An 18,601-nucleotide genomic window follows, 5' to 3' on the forward strand; every position below is an offset into this window, starting at 1 on the left:
TCTGCCCACTCGAGAATGCTAGGCCGAGGCAGGTTCTCTATGTACACGGTCGTCATGGTATTGCCGCTTGTGCTAGCTAACCGGGACAAGGCATCGACCTCAACATTCTCGAATCTCGAGATTTGCCTGATAAAGTAAGATAGGAAACTGTGTAGAAATTCTCTGACTATGGCTAAGTAAGCAACCATGGTTGGCTCGCGAGCTTCATATTCACCGATGACCTGGTTGACCACGAGCTAGGAGTCACAACAGATAATGATGTGCTTGGCTCTTACTTCGTTCGCTAGAGTAAGCCCGGGTATCAATGCTTCGTACTCCACCTCGTTATTGGACGCGATGAACTCGAACTGAAGCGTGTATTCCAGCTTCACCCCGCCTGGCCCGTACAAAATGATACCAGCCTCGCTACCTTGTTGATTTGACGAACCGTCCACATGGAGGATCCAGGGCTCCTCATCCCAGGTTGGCGTTGCTCTGACCGAGGGAGGTGTCGCACTGGTTGAAACTTCCCCACTATGCTCGTACTCTTTGAGTTCAATGACCCACTTCGTCAATCTACCGAAGACCTTAGGCTTGAGCAAGACTTACCTCAGAGGTATGTTGGTGAGGACGATAACGGTATGAGCTTGGAAGTACGGTCGAAGCTTCCGAGATGCAGTGACTAGCGCGTATGCCAGCTTTTCGACCTCTGGATACCTAGTTTCTGCATCCTGCAAAACTTTACTAACATAGTAAATGGGTCATTGAACCCGATCTACTTCTTTTATCAGTACCGAGCTAACTACCTCGTCACTCGCGGTGAGGTACAGCTTCAAAATATCTCCCTCCTCGGGTCAGGTTAAAACCGGGATACTGGTCAGGTATTTTTTGAGCTCGTCGAAGGCGATCTGACACTCTTCGGTCCATTCAAAATCTTTGCTCTTTTTAATTGCCTTGAATAAAGGCAGGCAGCGATCTACCGACTTAGACATGAAGCGGATCAAAGCGGCTATACAGCCATTCAACCTCTGAACCTCCTTCAATTTACAAGGCGGTCTCATATCTAGGATGGCCTTAATTTTTTCAGGGTTGGCTTCGATGCTACGTCGGTTAATGATGTAACCCAGGAATTTACCCAAGGTGACACCAAAGACACATTTGTTAGGGTTTAATTTCATGTTAAATTTGCACAAAATTTCAAAAACACGGTGTAAATCTTTTACTAAATCATTTGAAAACTGAGTTTTGACGACCATGTCGTCTGCATAACATTCTACTTTTTTACCAATCAGGGGCTCAAAGAGTCGGTTTACAAGTCTTTGGAATGTTGCCCTGACATTTTTCAGTCCAAAGGGCATGACCTTGTAACATACAGGCCTAGCTCGGTTATGAAGGTCATTTTTTCTTCATCGGCAGGGTCCATCCTGATCTGGTTGTAACCTGAGTATGCATCCAGAAAGCTCAGCAACTCATGCCCTGAGATCGTGTCCACCAAACGGTCGATCTTGGGAAGTGGGAAGCAGTCCTTTAGGCAAGCTCGATTCAGGTCGGTGTAGTCGACGCACATGCACCATTTACCGTTGGCCTTTTTTACCAGAACGAGATTAGCCACCCAGCTCAAGTAATGGACCTCCCTGATGAAATCGGTTGCGAGAAGCTTCCCGATTTCCTCGCCGACTACTCTCCAACGCTCCGGGGCTAGGTTGCATTTATTCTATCTAATGGGCCTAACTACAGGATCAGTGTTCAACTTGTGAGTTATTATTTTAGGGTCTATGCCAGGCATCTCTACCGCAAACCATGCAAACACATTTAAATTTTTAAGTAAGAAAATAACCAGCTGAGAACGCAAAGGCTCCTCAATCAATGTGCCGATTTGGAGAGTCCTGGTTGGATCGTCAGTTGAAACGAGTATAAGGATCGTCTCTTCTATCGGTGAAGCTCGCTCATCAGTGTACTCCGTAGGTCGCTCTAGTTCGAGGTCATCTGCTACCTTGGCTTTCCCTTTGAGGGCGACGACATAGCATTTGCGAGACTCGAGCTGGTCACCTCGCACTACCCGTACTCCAAATTCCGTAGGGAACTTCATGGCCAAATAATAGGTGGACACCACTGCGTGAACAGCGTGGGTGATTGGCCAACCTATAATGGCATTGTACGGGGAGGGAGTCGCGACCACTAGAAAAGTGTTGTCGAACCTCGCAAAGCTAGGCCACGTACCGACCTCTACAAGTACTGAAATTCGTCCTAGGGGCCTAACTTCCTCTCCGCTAAAGCCTACCAGAGGAGTGTTTGTTGGCTTGATCTTTCTTTCAGGGAGCTGTAGTTTGTCGAACGCATCCTTGAACAGTATGTATGACGAGCTTCCTGAATCGACCAGGAGCGCTTCACTTCGAAGTTGTTGATTCTTATTTTTATGACGAGTGCCCCATCATGGGGGTACTAGATCCCGCACGCGTCATCTTCGGTGAAGAAGAGGGGCTCTTCTAACCTTGGCCGCTTCAGAGGATACTGCTCTTCTCTCTCTAACTCACGAGCGGACGTCTTCGTCGCGGCTGATGTGCAGCCCGCAACAATCGATCTGCCAGTGATCATGTGAATTATCCCTCAAGCTGGTCTTTCTTCAGGCAGTAGTCTCTGCGGCTGCTCGCTCTACCTGTTGTTGGATTCGGGAGCATCTCTACCTTGCTCCTCCTGTTGATCTGTTTGGTTTTTATTTTCTTTTAACACAAAATTTTTGAGATATCCACGACGGATGAGTTCTACGATCTCATCGCGGAGATTTTACAACTCTTGGTACTATGACCGTGGTCTTTGTGAAAGTGACAGTATACATTCCTATTTCTAGTATCTGGATCCCCTCTTATCCAAGGTGGCCATTTCACATAGGAGGCATCCCTGATCGCCATAAGAATCTCTCCTCGCTTCGTGTTCAAGGGCGTGTAGTTTGTCCTTTCAACTGGAGGAGTTCGGAAAGGCTGGTCTGGTTTACTTCCTCCTCTAGATGGTTCATCTTTCTTCCTCTTATTATCCCCATTGGTTGAGGTTTCTCCTTCTCTTTTCCTCTTTTCTGGTGGATTCTTTCTTTTTTGGTTCATCTCTTCTTTTGTTCCGATGAATTGGTCAGCAGGCTTCAGGAACTCAGTAACATCTTTGGGCTTGTTTGCAACCATGTGCCACTTGAATTCTTTGTGGGTGATGCCTCTTTTTGCATATGTAAGTCTCACAACAGGATCCAAGTCGGGGATCTGCAGGCATGCGCCATTAAAACGCTTGATGTAGCTCCAGATTGATTCTCCCTCCCTCTAGACTATGTCGAGGAGGCTTTCCTAGTACGTCGGGCACCTCTTTCTAGTGATGAAGTGCAAGGTAAAAATCTGCACGAACTACGCCCAACTCTTAATTGTCCCAGGCGCAAGGTTTCTATACAATGTGCAAACTACTCCTTTAAAGGTTCTGGAGAAAGCAACGCACATGCAAGGTTCATCAGCCCCGGCTAGGTGCATTTGTGATTGAATGAATCTACATGGTCATTCGGGTCGAACGACCCGTCGTACTTGTCCAGGGGAGGTACCATAAAATCTTTGGGCATTGGGATAGACAGGAGCTCGAGGGATAGAGGAGACGACACGGAAAGGAGCGGGATGGCCTTCACTGTTCCCGAGCTCGCCTCTTCTTTGCCTTTGGGCTGTTCGGGTTGACTTTGGACTGCAACTCGGTGAGCCTTGCGACGCCGCTTCTGTTGCTTCTTCACTAGCTCCGCATTAGTGCTACTGGCTTCTATATTGTCAGGCACGGTTCTAGCTGAGAGCTATTCAGATTGTTGGCGGCGGCTGCTGTGGACTAAGGGGCCTTGTCGAGAGTCCACAACCAGGATCCCGAATCGATTTTCTACAAGTGGAACCTCGAACTGTGAAGGCCGAGGTGAAGCGGCTCTGGTGGGCTGGGTGTACCCTGACCTATTCACTTGCTATGAGGCGGGAGGAGTAACATGTCTCTTCCTCCTACCGCGGGACGAGACCTGGCTCCCGAGAGGGTTCTAGATTTGGGAGGTATCTCCCCGGTGGGGAAGGCATTCACTTTGACGGCGAGGCTTGGTTTGCTGTGTGCCCAGATACCAAGATGGAACCGACTGCTGATTCTGAGGTAGCGGGGGGAACTGTTGCTGGTACTGTTGCTGGTAAACATGTTGCAGGACATGCTGCTGGTACAGATGAAACTACTAGACCTGTTGCATTTGGGATTGCATGGCCCACATGCAATGTACCAAGTCGTCAAGTTGACTCTATCCGACTGCCAGGGGAATGACAGAAGGTTTGGCGAATGTTGCACTACCGTGAGAGGGAGTGAGGCATTCACCGGTGCAATGACCTGAGGCACGTTCAGAGTGGGGACCCCGTCCACATAGAGAGGTACGGTGAACTATCCGATGCACACTGTTGGGACCTGAAGTTGCCCCCCAGAGGTGTTCATGTCGGTGTTTTGCCCTGCGTTACTAGAAGATGCCATGGAAGTTGAATTTAGGATGCTTGGTGGAAAAAGGCTTTTTGAAGCGGTTCCCACAGACGACGCCAAATGATGCGACGCAATCTGGCTGCTCCTACCTGGCGATGATCTGGCTTCTAGTAGACGACAGAGTTGGCTGATATGCATAGAGAGAATCAGAGAACCCAGGGGTGTTTACCCGACGAGGTCGCTCCGATGCTTACGTCAGTAATTTGCGAGCTGAAGGTAGTTTAGAAAGCAAGAGAGTTAGTGAGCAGTGATTACGCGTACCTTTTTCCCCGAAGGGTTGGAGTCTTTATATACTGGAGTCCTCGTGGGTTTTTCGGAGTGGTTCTGAGATTCTTGTCGTGATGAGGCCCGTATTCGTATTAGTAGGAGATAATGCTACCAGCCGATAAGGCTTATCGCTTCTGCCTGATTCGGACGAGAGAGATAAGGGTAGCAGTTACGACGTGTGATCCCGTAAAGCGTGGAATCTGGTGGCGATATCTTTGGGGGTAACATGCAGAGGTCGGTCAATATTACCCGAACTAGTGCCCCTTGGGTCCGTCCTAGTATGAATGTCGAGGTGTCTTATAACTGAGATGACCTTGATGCAATCGTGTCCCGAAGTGAATTTGTTCCGAAGTGGACTTGCCCCGAGGTGGACTTGCCACGAGGTGATTCGATTATCCGAGCCCGGTCCATGTATCCCCCTATTATTAGTTCGGGCTAAATCACCCTACATCAAAACCCAATATAATATCGACGCCCATTTATAGAAGCAACAAGAACAGGGCCCCATATGTCTTGAAGACAACAATTCTAAAGGCTGAGTGACAACATAAGAAGATGGAAAATAAGGCAAACGATGATGCTTTCACACATGAACATGAATCACATGAGTATGAACTAGTAATTTGAGATGAATTGGTAAAGAATGACATTGAATGATCGTTTGAAATAAGGATGACCAAGCCGTTTACGCCAACCATCAATTGGCGTGCGGACACCCAACAATGCAACAAACCCCTTATTCTGTTCACTTGTAATAGAAAGTAACTGTCCTTAATCAGTCTGCACATCAAATTCAAAAATAACATCATTGTCTTGTTAGGTACATGCCTTAGAGTATGAACTGCCAATAGATTATTGATAAGATAAATCAAAACGGTGGTAACATGATAAACGAGAATGCCCAATGCTATCGAGTACTTCATTTCACTAGTTTAAATATGTACAAGAGAAGCCTCTCAAGAATCAAAGAAGCATAGGGAACTAACACATGAAAAATGTGCCACGCGGTGGTTACTGGTACAACCAAATAACAGATTTGGTTATAGTACAGACTGTAATATGCCCCCTTCAAGTTGGAGCATGGCTATAAATAATGCCCAACTTGGATAGCATTGTACTAAATTGCCTAGAGCCTTAGTGAAGATGTCAGCTGGCTTAATCTTTGTAAGAAGGTGGGAAGTGACGATAATTCCTGATTGAAGGTGATGTCTGATGAAGTGGCAGTCAATTTTAATGTGCTTGGTATGCTCATGGAATAATGGATTTGCTGCTATGTGGAGTGATGCCTTATTATCGCAATATAATTTCATGGGCTGGGAATGTTATAGGCCTAAGTCTCTGAAAAGCCGATGGAGCCACAAAAGTTCACTGATGGCCGCTGCCATGTAGTGGTATTCAGCTTCTATTAATGAGCGAGATACTATAGATTGCTTCTTGGATTTCCATGACAAGGGAGAATGGCCAAGACTGATGAAGTAGCCTATAGTGGATTGTCAGGTAAATGGACACCTTACCCAATTAGAATCGTAGTAAGCCCGCAAAACCAAATCATTGTTGCTAGAGAGGCGAATTCCTTGATTTGTGACTTCAAATATCGAAGGGCCCTAAGAGCTACATCCAGATGCTGCTGACATGGTTTGCACAAGAATTGACTTAAAATATATAGCATATGTTATTTCTGGCCGAGTAATGGTCAAATAGATGAGCCTTTCAACCAATCCGTTTATAGCATTCTAGATTATCAATGGGTGAACCTACATCTGGCTCAAGATGATGTTGTCGTTCCATTCCATCGGGAAGGGACACGGCTTACAGGCTAACATTCTAGCATCTTGGAGTATGTTGATTGTATATTTTCTCTGACATAGGAAGAAGCCATCATTCGTTCTTGAAACTTCGATGCCCAAAAAATATTTTAGTGGGCCAAGATCCCTAATTGTGATACATTTTTTGAGATATTACTTCAGTGCTACAACTTGAGTAGGATCACTGCCTACGATGAATAAGTCATCAACATAGGCCAAAATGGCAAGAGATGAGTCGTGACTAAAGGATGTAAAGAGAATGGTATCGGCTGCAGACTGAGTGAATCCCCACTCTTTAAGGGCTCGTGTTAATATATAAAACCAATTTTGAGAGGTTTGTTTGAGTCCATAGATAGAATTATTAAGGCGGCACACACGCAGGTTAGTGGAGTTGAGTAGACTCGGGAGTGGTGTCATGTAAATCTCTTCATGGAGCTCATCATGCAAGAAGGCATTATTCACGTTCATTTGATGGGCTTCCCATTTTCGAGTCACAGCTAATGCAAATATGCAACAGACTATCACTAGCTTTACAACCGGAGCATGATTTTCATTATAACCAATTCCTTCAGCTTGAGTATACTCTTTGGCCACTAAACGAGCTTTGAATCTTTCAATTGAACCATTGGGTTTCGATTTGGTTTTGTAGACCTATTTGCACCCAATAGCCTTCTTGTCAGGGGGTAATGTTGTAAGGGTCCAAGTATTGGTAGCTTGAAGAGCATTTACTTCAACTTGCATCGCCTCTCTCCAACATGAGTGTTTTGGGGCCTGAGAGTAACTGGTGGGCTCAAGTGGAATGTTTGGGCTGTTGGAGGAATAATTGGATATGGGATATTGAATGGTAAGACAAACAAAATCGGATAGATGAGATGGGATGCGTCTTGTCCTTACTGGTTGTGTGTTAATGGTGGTGGTGGTGGTGCTAATATGAAAAACATTGTATTAATGGTAGTAGTATTAAATAAACAAAGCTAATCGATCCAAATAAGTAAATTAAGCCAATTAAGCAAGGTTTTAAAAACTGAGCCAAAACGGAACCATGTTGGCCATCAGTTTCTGGGTCAACAGTTTGATCATCAAGTCCAATAGTCCAAATGGATCTTTAAAAATAAAAATAAAATATAATTAAAATAAAAATGACCCAAAACCCATTTACTATATTAAACAATTTAGTGGTCCAATCCTCAGGGATAGTAGTTTGTTGATAGTCACTAGTTTTTTTTTTTTTTTTTTTGAAAAAACTCTGGGCAAGTATAAGACAGAACTAGGCAATTGACTGATTCTTGGATCGAAAGGTTTAACTACTCAAAATTTTTAACTTTGTCAACAAACCACTGGCCTAAACTGTTTAATCCAGTAAATGGTTTTTAGGTCATTTTTATTATTTTTCAAAACACCATGGACTAAATGCTCAAACCATTGACCCAAAAACTAATGGCCAAAGTAGTTTCATTTGGGTTTATTTTTAAAACCTTGCTTAATTGGCTTAATGTACTTATTTGGATCAATTAGCTTTGTTTTATTTATTTAATTAATTAACTTCATTTCCCTAATTAATATAATTATTTAGTTTGTTTTATTATCTTAATTAGTATAATTTATTTAATTTACTTAATTAACATGATTACATACGTTAGGGCCATTTTTTAATTAACTTTATTAATTAATTAAATAGTTAATTATAGTTTAGGGTCCTTTAATTAGACCCCAAAATAATTTACATAATTAACTTAATTAAAGTGGCTCATCTTCAAATTTTAGGGTCAAAAGTGGCATTTTTCAAACTTTAGGAGTGCCACAGCATTGTCTAATGGATCCATTGATGTGGTTTCAAATGCCGTTCGTTTTTTCCTACAAATGGCTTACCGAAGTCATGGGTCGAAACCGAGACAAAGGTTTATTCTTTAAGATTGAAATGATGTTTTTTATTCTTTAAGGTCGGTCGAAATTGGCCTTTTCATAAAATTTTAGGGTTGTCAAAGCCAAAACCTAGACAAAGGGAGTTCAATGGCTTCAATGTCGTCCAAACCTGAGGACAATGGCAGTATCTTTTTTTTTTTTTTTTTTTTGTCATAGTGATGGTAAACCTCCAAGAAGGGGGAGAATAAAAAAAAAGAAAATAAAGATATAAAAGGGAGGTGGGAGGAGATGAAAAGTGAGGATTAATGAGAACGAGTGACTATGAAGAGAATGGAAATTGGCATTCTTGACACTACAAGTTGAAGAACAGAGAAGATCATTCATAGGGTTTTCTCAAATCCCCTAATTGAAAAAACATTATTGGTTTTAAACGGTAGTGATCAAGGTTTAACTTGTTATACACAATTATGTCACCATTGGCATTAATATTAAGATTCCATATTTTCATTATTCCACTAATTTTTCTTAAAACCCAAGGAATAATTCTTTTAATATTTTTAAAAATAATGTCATTTTCAAGTTTCCATATAAAATATTAAATCTTGTTCACTCTCTATTTAAGGTATTCTTTCACATAATTAAATTCTATTAATTAGATCTATACCCAATACTTTAAATAATATAAAACTCATTTAAAAAATAACCCAAAAATAAAACTATGTTGTCTATGTAGCAAATAAATAATTCAACCATTTTGATCAAATATATCAATCCATAATGTTATTATTAAATAACAAAAAACAAAATAAAAAAAATACATAAATTTTATAAAAAAAATCTTGAATATATTATTATTGTCATTATAAAATTGTTATGTACAAAACACATGCACACTTGCAAACCTATTGGTTCAAGAAAATGACCTTACTCCACAAAAAAAAATAGAGAAAATTGGAACCCCTACTCCAACTACTCTGCCACAAGGAAAATTCTCAAATCGTTGAAGGAAAAGTAACTTAAATACTACACAAGTAGGCAGAGAAGATCATTCATAGGGTTTTCTCAAATCCCCTAATTGAAAAAACATTATTGGTTTTAAACGGTAGTGATCAAGGTTTAACTTGTTATACACAATTATGTCACCATTGGCATTAATATTAAGATTCCATATTTTCATTATTCCACTAATTTTTCTTAAAACCCAAGGAATAATTCTTTTAATATTTTTAAAAATAATGTCATTTTCAAGTTTCCATATAAAATATTAAATCTTGTTCACTCTCTATTTAAGGTATTCTTTCACATAATTAAATTCTATTAATTAGATCTATACCCAATACTTTAAATAATATAAAACTCATTTAAAAAATAACCCAAAAATAAAACTATGTTGTCTATGTAGCAAATAAATAATTCAACCATTTTGATCAAATATATCAATCCATAATGTTATTATTAAATAACAAAAAACAAAATAAAAAAAATACATAAATTTTATAAAAAAAATCTTGAATATATTATTATTGTCATTATAAAATTGTTATGTACAAAACACATGCACACTTGCAAACCTATTGGTTCAAGAAAATGACCTTACTCCACAAAAAAAAACAGAGAAAATTGGAACCCCTACTCCAACTACTCTGCCACAAGGAAAATTCTCAAATCGTTGAAGGAAAAGTAACTTAAATACTACACAAGTAGGCTGCGTTCGGGAGTGCAAAAGCAAAGCTAATTTCAAATGGACTTCTTGAAAAAGCACTTTTTGTGTTATGATCATCAGCCATTTTGTTTAAAATAGCTTTTGCAAGCATAAAAAGATGAAAGTTTTTTCGTTTTTTTTTTATTTCAAATGAGCTCATTTTGAGCTTTTTCACCAAACGGTTTTATAACTGCCTTCTGACTTCTCCAATGTGAAAAGGAACAAAAAGCCCATTGGGCGAAAAAAGCTACTTTTTTTTATGGTTGAGGGAAACTATGGATATGAATTGGTTCCCTGTTGAGTGTTGACCAGACAGGATCACACCCTAAGTTTGGTGCATTCTGTTCCAGAAAATGCCAAAAGAATGAAAGACTACTATCTAATACAAAGCATGGATTCAGGATTCCCATCATAAGTGTTGGCTCAATTTCACAAATCTAGCATTCATTTGAGGGCTTCAAAATTCCCGACATTTGCTCAAAAATATTGTTAGTACAAGGCATTACTTACAACCACCAAAAGATGCGACTTGTGAGTTGTGAGTTTCCATACCAATAACTCCAATCAAAGCAAATTATCGCATATCTACACGTACAATGTCCATGGATCTTAAAACTTCTATCCCCGAGTCAAGTCAATGTCAATATGGGCGCTCCTCATATCCATGGGCCGTGAACCAGGCCACCCGCCCATCTGAGACGTAGGAGTCATATTCTGAATGGGAGGAATACTTGTAGGAGTGACTGATTTATCACCTGTTGGAGGCTCAGAATCTGCCCCTGGTTCTGTACCAAACCCAGCCTTGTTCTTTGTTTTTGAACCACCATAAACAAAACTCCCTACTATTACCTGCAAGGGATAATGCATCATGTGTTGTTGAGATTCAAACCTCTCTCTCTCTCTCTCTCCAAAATAGAAGCACCACTCATTCACTCATTGATTATAGAGGGGCCACAGTAAAATGTTCCCGAACAGAACAGAAAAGTACGGATGCACACCATGCAGAATTCTGAATTCCAGCCCCCCCTACTACTAGTCCTCTCCCCCTATAAACCACATCCTGCCCGTGAATTTGGCATCAATTCACGGTCAGGATTCTGATCTGGGCTGATTGATCATTCTCCCAAAACATTATACCAAAGCTCAACTGGCAGTGTACCACAAGCATCAGCCTTTGCCATGACGACAGGGCAAAAGCAAATGACAAGTGATAGACAGGACAACAATAATGAAAATGGGCAGAGTCAGCAGACATGATAGATAAAACATGTCAATGCTTTTACCTGAACTGGAGTTGCTGCGATAAGCATTCCACCAACTCCACCACCAATGACACGACCATCAGGACTAGATAAAGAGACACTAAGACCACCAGTCCGGCTGCGTGAACCACCATTATCAGTGAGCATATAAGAGCCTGACAAACATAATATCTCGAATCGGCCCTGTAAAGGCATTAAACAAAGAAAATTTTACCCAGTAATAAAATAGCTAGAGGTGTAAACAAGACTGCATCATCACAAGAAGGGAAAGGCTGCAATGATGCATTTTTTTATAAATAATGATGCATAAAATCTTATTGAATAATTTATAGTAGTATCACCACATAGGAAGAAAGATAAGTATAATATTGACCAAGCATATCCTAAATATGAACAGTTCTCGTAAGGACTGTCATTGAGGTCTCTAGGAGGCCATTGGGCTAAAAAAAGATGGGACCGAAATATAACTAAAATAAAAATACAGTAAAAGAAAAGAAAAAACAAAACAAGTAATTCTACCAAATGCGTGAGATGAAATGCCAGAATAGTTACTAAAGTAACAAGAAGTCCCTTGTACAACTGACTTTCCAACCTCAGTACATTACCCTCAAATAGGATAGAAGCAAAGGCTAAAAATCTTCCATGGAGCACATCAGCCAAATTCTTGCAATCTGGAATGAACTGCAATATAAAATGGCTACCAGTAGCTACTCATTTCCCAAACAATGCAGATGGAACAATAGGCAACTTGGAGTTGGCAATCTGGCAAAACAAATGCCACAAATGTTGGCCCAACTAATATCCAAGATGACTTCACACTTCCACAGTACATCCAGGAGTTTAATCACTAAGGAGAGATAAATAATGCCACAAATATTGGGCCAACTATATCCAAGATGCCACAAATGGTGCCCGACAAAGATAAATAAAGGGCAAAAGAAAAGACACAAAAAACATGTAGGCCAACTTAATATAGTCATCGTTGCTGCTTGTATATGTATGCTATGATAAAAACACTAGAACTATGTGCAGTTAATATTGTATTGCCAAGTATGAATTTTCACATTCATCCAAAAAGAAAGAAATGTGGGGAAGGAGAGGGAGAGAGAAGGAAGCCCTAATTCCTACACGACAGCTAGTAATCTTGTTAAAGAAACAAAATATTAAGTATTTGAACCTCATATGTGACAGTGCCACCAGAAGAAGAAGGCTGCCGAAGAGTAACAGTCGAGACAGCACCATTGGCTGAGAGAATGCAAACAGCCCTTGGTCCCTGTTGTGAGAATGACATTATTTTTGTTGCTATGTCCTGCATGAAAGACAAAAGATCATTTCATGATAGATAAACATTTATTCTCAGCGACATCTCATCCACCAGAAAGGGAATTAAACTTACAAAAGGAATTAAAGAAATCAAACACATTTAAAGGCTTAACCATGCATCTGACCAATTCCTATAGTAACTGAGTTGTAATTCACTAGTAAGGGAAAACACTAGGGAAATCCCTCCCTACAGTAATATAATGCAATCAAGACAACTCAAGACTATACACATTTCTCCCCATTACGTTCAAAAGGACAGCCTTTTGACTCAGAAAAACTTGGATGTAAAGGCCAAGTTTAAGTTAAGGTTAAAGCTTTCCATGTGCAAATACATAGGTCTTCAAAAAAAAAAGAAGGAAAAAAGGCCAGCTTGCTCCGCCCAACAACCTCGCCATTTACAATATCAGAGTGAACTGATTACTGATTACAAGAAATTTCTATTGCATGGAACTTCAGCAAAGTAAATTAATGAAAATCCTGAAGCACAAACAGAAACCCTCCAACTGTGTACAAAACTAGAATTTCTAATATAAATTCATGGTAGAGGTACAAATAATAATTGACAGAGGTATAGTGTACCTCCCCTACTGAAATTGTGATGATATGAGGAGTAAAACCCATTCCAGCAGAACCAGAGAGCCACTCACCTAGCAAGACAGTTAAAAATTAGCAGGTAACATCAATTACACCCAAAAACACATGTGGAAACAAAAGTAACAAGCTTTAAGTAAGAACATATTTATATTATTTTCATAAATAAATAATTTCAATAATAAGAAATAACTAAAAAATATAACAATTGCAAGAACATCAAGAAAGAGATTCTACAGAACATTAAGGGAAAATCAAGAAAGGAAGCTATAATACATCCACCTATATCAGTCCTTATTAACTGATTCCTTTCATTGAGAATGCTCAGAACCAAATTAGCTCCCCCCCCCACCCCCACCCCCACCCCACACACAGACACACAAAAAAAAAAACACACACACACACACAAAAAATAGGACTGGTGGACAGATTGGACTGAAAATGAATATACAAAGATCCAAGTTTGATCCATTAATAACCTGGATTCGAATCAAACCTTATCCATCAGATTCAGATTGAACTTAGGTCTAACTCAAGTATTATATAACATTGATTAATTCCACTAAAAATGATCAAAATACTATATATTATTAACAAAAATTACTAGAAAGCACTACAAAATTGTACATCATGTATAAAATCTCTTAAAAATGACTTTTACAGAAAAAAATTGTGACTCTTTTAGTAAAAATACGATATTCAAACCAACTTTACTCATAGATGCATATTAATTTTATATAGATATAAGCAAATCTATTTAAAAATTGTCAGATCATTAATGTGAACCCATGTTTGATCCAATTATAAACAGATCAAATTCTAATAGCCTTAATCAGATCAAATTCTAATTTGAAAAATAGATATCATTTGCACCATAACAAATGGATATGGGCATACGGCATTAAATAGAATGGACTGGCAAAACAGGATCCATGTAGCCAACCTCATATATTTGGGTGAATGCTTAGGTGATAATAATTTGCACCCTAACAAAAATTTAAAAAAAAAAAAAAAAGCAAAAATGCTCAAGGCTACCTCTGCCCTTTTGATCCAGTGAATAAATTTCTATAACATTTCCCACATTTTGCAGCCACAAATTTATGCAATGCAAGTAAAATTGAGAAAGTACACAAAAATAAAAAGAGTAATCAACATATGAAGAGAAAACACAATATATTTAAGAGCACCGGTCTAAGCAGCACACTACAAGCAAAACAGGAAGAGAGAGAGAGAGAGAGAATGACAAACAGATATTAGGATACGAAGATAAAACCAATTCGGTAGATGAGGTGTTCATGCTCCAAGGAAAATTAGTGTTGCACAACCAGATGTGAACAAGGAGGAAGCAGCACAAGAAGACACTTGGAAGTAAATACCCACATGATCAAATATAGTAGATAGATGCAAGGTTTAAAGTATCAATACACCCGATATGCACAAGGATGCTTATCAGGTGTTTCAATACTATAAAACATTCTTTTTTTATTTATTATTTTTATTTTACTCTGATATTTTTACAGACAGGCCATTTTTAAGGGTATTAACACTTAAGCCTTCAAAGAGGCATTTCAGTCAGCTAACAATACAATACAATACATCCAATATGGGGCATATCGTATCAAAATTTTGAACCTGATTCTAAATAGATAAAAAATCGAGAGGAACGTTTCAAATTCTGATGTTTAGGCTTGTTCAGGACTAATACTCCAAACTTCCATTTCTTCTTGTTCCAACAATTGCTCATAACATGTTATCATGTTTTATCTATATGATATATGACAAATTAACATACAATTCACATAATCCCACACATGAATCCTTGTCACAAGGCTTGGTAAGTTTTAGTCCTGGCCATGTAATATTTTGACACTCAGACCCTTGCCTTAACAAAGGCATGAATTTTAGAAGATGTTACACAGCGCAAAGAAAGGAGAAAAGAAAGGAAGAATGAAAAGGGAAAAAAAGAAAAAAAAAAGAAAAACATATTATTGCATTTCATGTTATTCATCAATCAATTGATTCATGGCACTGATTCTTGAAAACTTGTCATAATGCTTCAATTATCAAAAAGGAACCCGTTTGAAAAGGATAGGAAATTGTTTAAAGCTGTTCTTATGGGAATTTCTGAAGCTTTCTATCCATCCATATGTTATATCTCCATTCTTTTCATCAGGGATGAGACAAACACTACATGCTTTCAGCGTTATCACCAAAGTCAGCATAAAATCAATAGTCACTGCATGGCTCATCTGCAAATATCAGTTTCACATCTCAAGAATTTGCTAGCAATCGAGTGACGTAATCACGTTCCTTAACCTTATAGAAAAATTTCATGGCCATCATGGTGAGCAACAGTAACTTCGATGATATTGTTGACATTATAACGTTGTGACTTAGCCTTAATATTTTGAGTTAATAGGCAACCGCATAGGTACATACAGCAATGCTTGTTAATAATTGGAATATTGGATAACCACTTGCATTTTCATGTATCTACTAGATAAGCAGAAAAGCATTCCAGTGAAAAAACTCAGTTCCATAAATGTATTGAACAACCCAGATTGGGAGAAATGCACACATCACTAGATGTAAAAGTTACACCAGTGGTCCTACATCCACCCTGTCAGAACATTCTAGTATAGGATATAGTTAGTTATTTTGGGAGATAAACAAGTTAGCAACATTGAACTGCTTAATCAGGCTTATCTTATGATGCACAAGGAAAATCCTTGTGAAGAACAAGGGATACCGATGCCATTGCATAGCTGAAACATACAAACATCCATATCTGGATCACCGATTTCTTTTATTTAACACTTGCAAGTCTTAAAAGTAAATCTCACAAAGAAAACTCACCAAGAGAAGCTAGTTGTTGCTTCCTCCCAGTTCCCGGTGGCCGCCCTCTTCCCCGCTTCTGGGTAGGTGTAAGTGACGCCGGAGAAGGGGTAGAGGACAAGGGAGACAATGCCAAAGCTACAGTTCCAGCAGGTCCATATTTTCGTGGTCTTCCCCTTTTCCTTCTTACCGGCTCGGAACTTCGGGCCATTCCTGATGGCACACCCACGTTAGCGGCATGAGGTGAAATGGCCGCGGAAGACTCTACTTGGAATGTTGATCCAACTGAACTACCCCCAATATTTGATTGAATGGGCATACTTGGACTGGATAACGGCCGAATGCCAGGTGGTCCATGTAACCCTGCCTGTGCTCCCGGTCCTGACCCAGAAATCCCTCGCTGCTGCATATAATAAGATGCAGACCCGGACACCGCCATGGCTTCTCTCCCATCCATGCATTTATTCTAAAGATAACCACAGCCACACCTTCACTAAAAGTCTATGAATTTAAGCTTTTTGAGGTTGTTTCTTCTAACTATGGTATATAAATACACAGCAAGAATGTAGAGCATCCAACTGAACCGTGGCTCTTCAAGAAAGCCAGCCAATTGGGGAGAACGAAAAGGCTACTAGAAATGTTTAAACGGGAATTTCTGTACAGTATCAACCTCGGATGAACTGTGCGAGTTCTACATAAAGAACGAAATTCAACAGGATTAACGAAGAAAGTCCAAGCAAATACCCGATTGGACCTGCAGTAACCAATGAGAGTAGCAGGGAATAAACGAAAACTAAGGGGTATTTGAAAGAAAATGCACTTGATTGTGCCCTGATGCTGAACAAAACTACAAAAAGCACAATCAAATATTTAAATATGCTAAAATCCCATGTGAAATGCCTCCGCTGAAGCTCAAAGTGTAGTCTGGAAGGACGAAATTGCAGTTGAACCCATCAAGAAACACAAAGTTGGGAGCTTGTGTAGATAATGTTGTGCTCAAAGAAAGGAGGGTTTAAACTCTAAAGGATTATGTAAAACAACACAAAAGCTTCAGGAATGGAGTATTGAAAATCAAAGATACTAACCTTTTTCCCTTTCATAAACAAAAGTAAAAGACAAATAAAAATTACATAATAAAAACAAAGAGTAGGGAACTCTATGAAAAAATAAGAAAATAGGAGAAATATTAGATAGGAACGTTTCTAAATGTAAAGGAGCGGAGCAACGAAGAACCCTATGATACTAAAACGTCCTCCAACGAGAAAAAACAACGACGAAGCATCAAAGAAAACAAAAAAGCAACAGAACCCAGAGGAGAGGAAAGCTCGAGCACTGTCATACAAAACTACGGAGACCTAGATGTTTAAATTCAAAGAATAAACGAGCGAAGAGGAGTTTAAATTCAAAGAGTCACGGTTCAACTTAAATTAAAGCAAATTTGAACTCGTTACAGCTTACGAAACCCTAGATTCAAAGTTTCATCGGGAAGATAAAGCACAGAGGGAACGGGGAAAAGCCAAAGTCTTTCAAAGAAAAGCTAAAGTTGAAAGCTCGAGCAGTTTCCAATTTCACCAACACATTAGAAACCCTAAGCACCAAGCTTAGCTTTTCTTTTAGAAATGAGAAACCTCAGAGGCAGAGATAACACAATCAAACCAAGTTTAAAGCCCACCTAACTAGTAGAAACGAAACTCAAATTAAAGTACTAACAGTCAACCCAGCTAAGCTCCTTGGCAATATATATATATCACAGAAAAAGTAAATGATTGGAAGCTCTGATAAAGAAATGCAGAGCAGCACAAGGAGAAGAACAGGAAATGGAGAAGAGAAGTTGAATTTCAAAGATTTCTTTTGTCTTCCCTTCTTTTTGTTTTTGGGATTTTGAATTAAAGGTCGAACACTTTTCGCCATTCATGGCAGTAATTTTCTGACTCGGAGAAAATTACAGAAGAAGCCATTGGATGGAGGAAGAGGAAGCGAAGGACAGAGCTCGGTGACCTAATAACAAGCAATGGAGAGAGAGAGAGAGCTTTGGGTGGAAGGGGTACCCTACAAGTCCTTATCGCCATGCATTTTTTAGGGCAGAGAGCTCCTCTGATGCCTACACTGCTTTTTACTCTCTGAAACAGAAAAAACAGAAACAGTGAGGCCGAGTGTGCGCGAAGTATGACCAGAAACGCAGAACCAAACAATCTGCAACAGAAAAGCATACAAAAAATAAAAATAAAATAATTCGAAAATAAAGTAATTGATGTACCAAGAAAAACCAAAAAAGTAATTTGTAGATAAACACCAAAAAATAGAAAAAAAAGATATGGGATATTGGGAAGAGATTACATGGAGATCGACCTCACGTTATACGGCATTAAACAACCACCCGATTGGAGATAGAATTCGAATCTAACGGTTATAAGAAACTACATTTTCTACAAATGAACGAAATATAATTATATAATAAT

The 18,601-nt window shown here is 39.4% G+C and overlaps 1 protein-coding gene across 1 annotated transcript; it reads right to left on the bottom strand.

Moving 5' to 3' along the window:
• Positions 1-10,534: 10,534 nt before the first annotated feature.
• LOC148848627 (AT-hook motif nuclear-localized protein 11-like) lies at positions 10,535-18,377 on the bottom strand. Its single transcript, XM_088948883.1, has 5 exons — positions 16,164-18,377; positions 13,296-13,363; positions 12,571-12,702; positions 11,415-11,576; positions 10,535-10,980 (listed from the first exon to the last, which is right to left on the bottom strand). Exons 1-5 carry the CDS (start codon positions 16,597-16,599, stop codon positions 10,750-10,752), a joined length of 1,029 nt encoding a protein of 342 aa, XP_088805009.1. The 5' UTR covers positions 16,600-18,377; the 3' UTR covers positions 10,535-10,749.
• Between the last annotated feature and the right edge of the window lie 224 nt (positions 18,378-18,601).

The sequence above is a fragment of the Nelumbo lutea genome, chromosome 6 (assembly GCF_056320005.1).
Source record: "Nelumbo lutea isolate HS-2025 chromosome 6, American lotus-T2T, whole genome shotgun sequence".
NCBI lineage: Eukaryota > Viridiplantae > Streptophyta > Magnoliopsida > Proteales > Nelumbonaceae > Nelumbo > Nelumbo lutea.

Excerpts from the sequence above, each read along its gene's own strand:
- LOC148848627 (XM_088948883.1), bottom strand. The coding sequence starts at position 16,599 with ATGGATGGGAGAGAAGCCATGGCGGTGTCCGGGTCTGCATCTTATTAT. Across the intron at positions 13,364-16,163 it reads GCAACAACTAGCTTCTCTTG|GTGAGTGGCTCTCTGGTTCT; the intron begins GTGAGTTTTCTT and ends CTGTCTTGCTAG. Across the intron at positions 11,577-12,570 it reads GTGGCACTGTCACATATGAG|GGCCGATTCGAGATATTATG; the intron begins GTTCAAATACTT and ends ATGCCTTTACAG.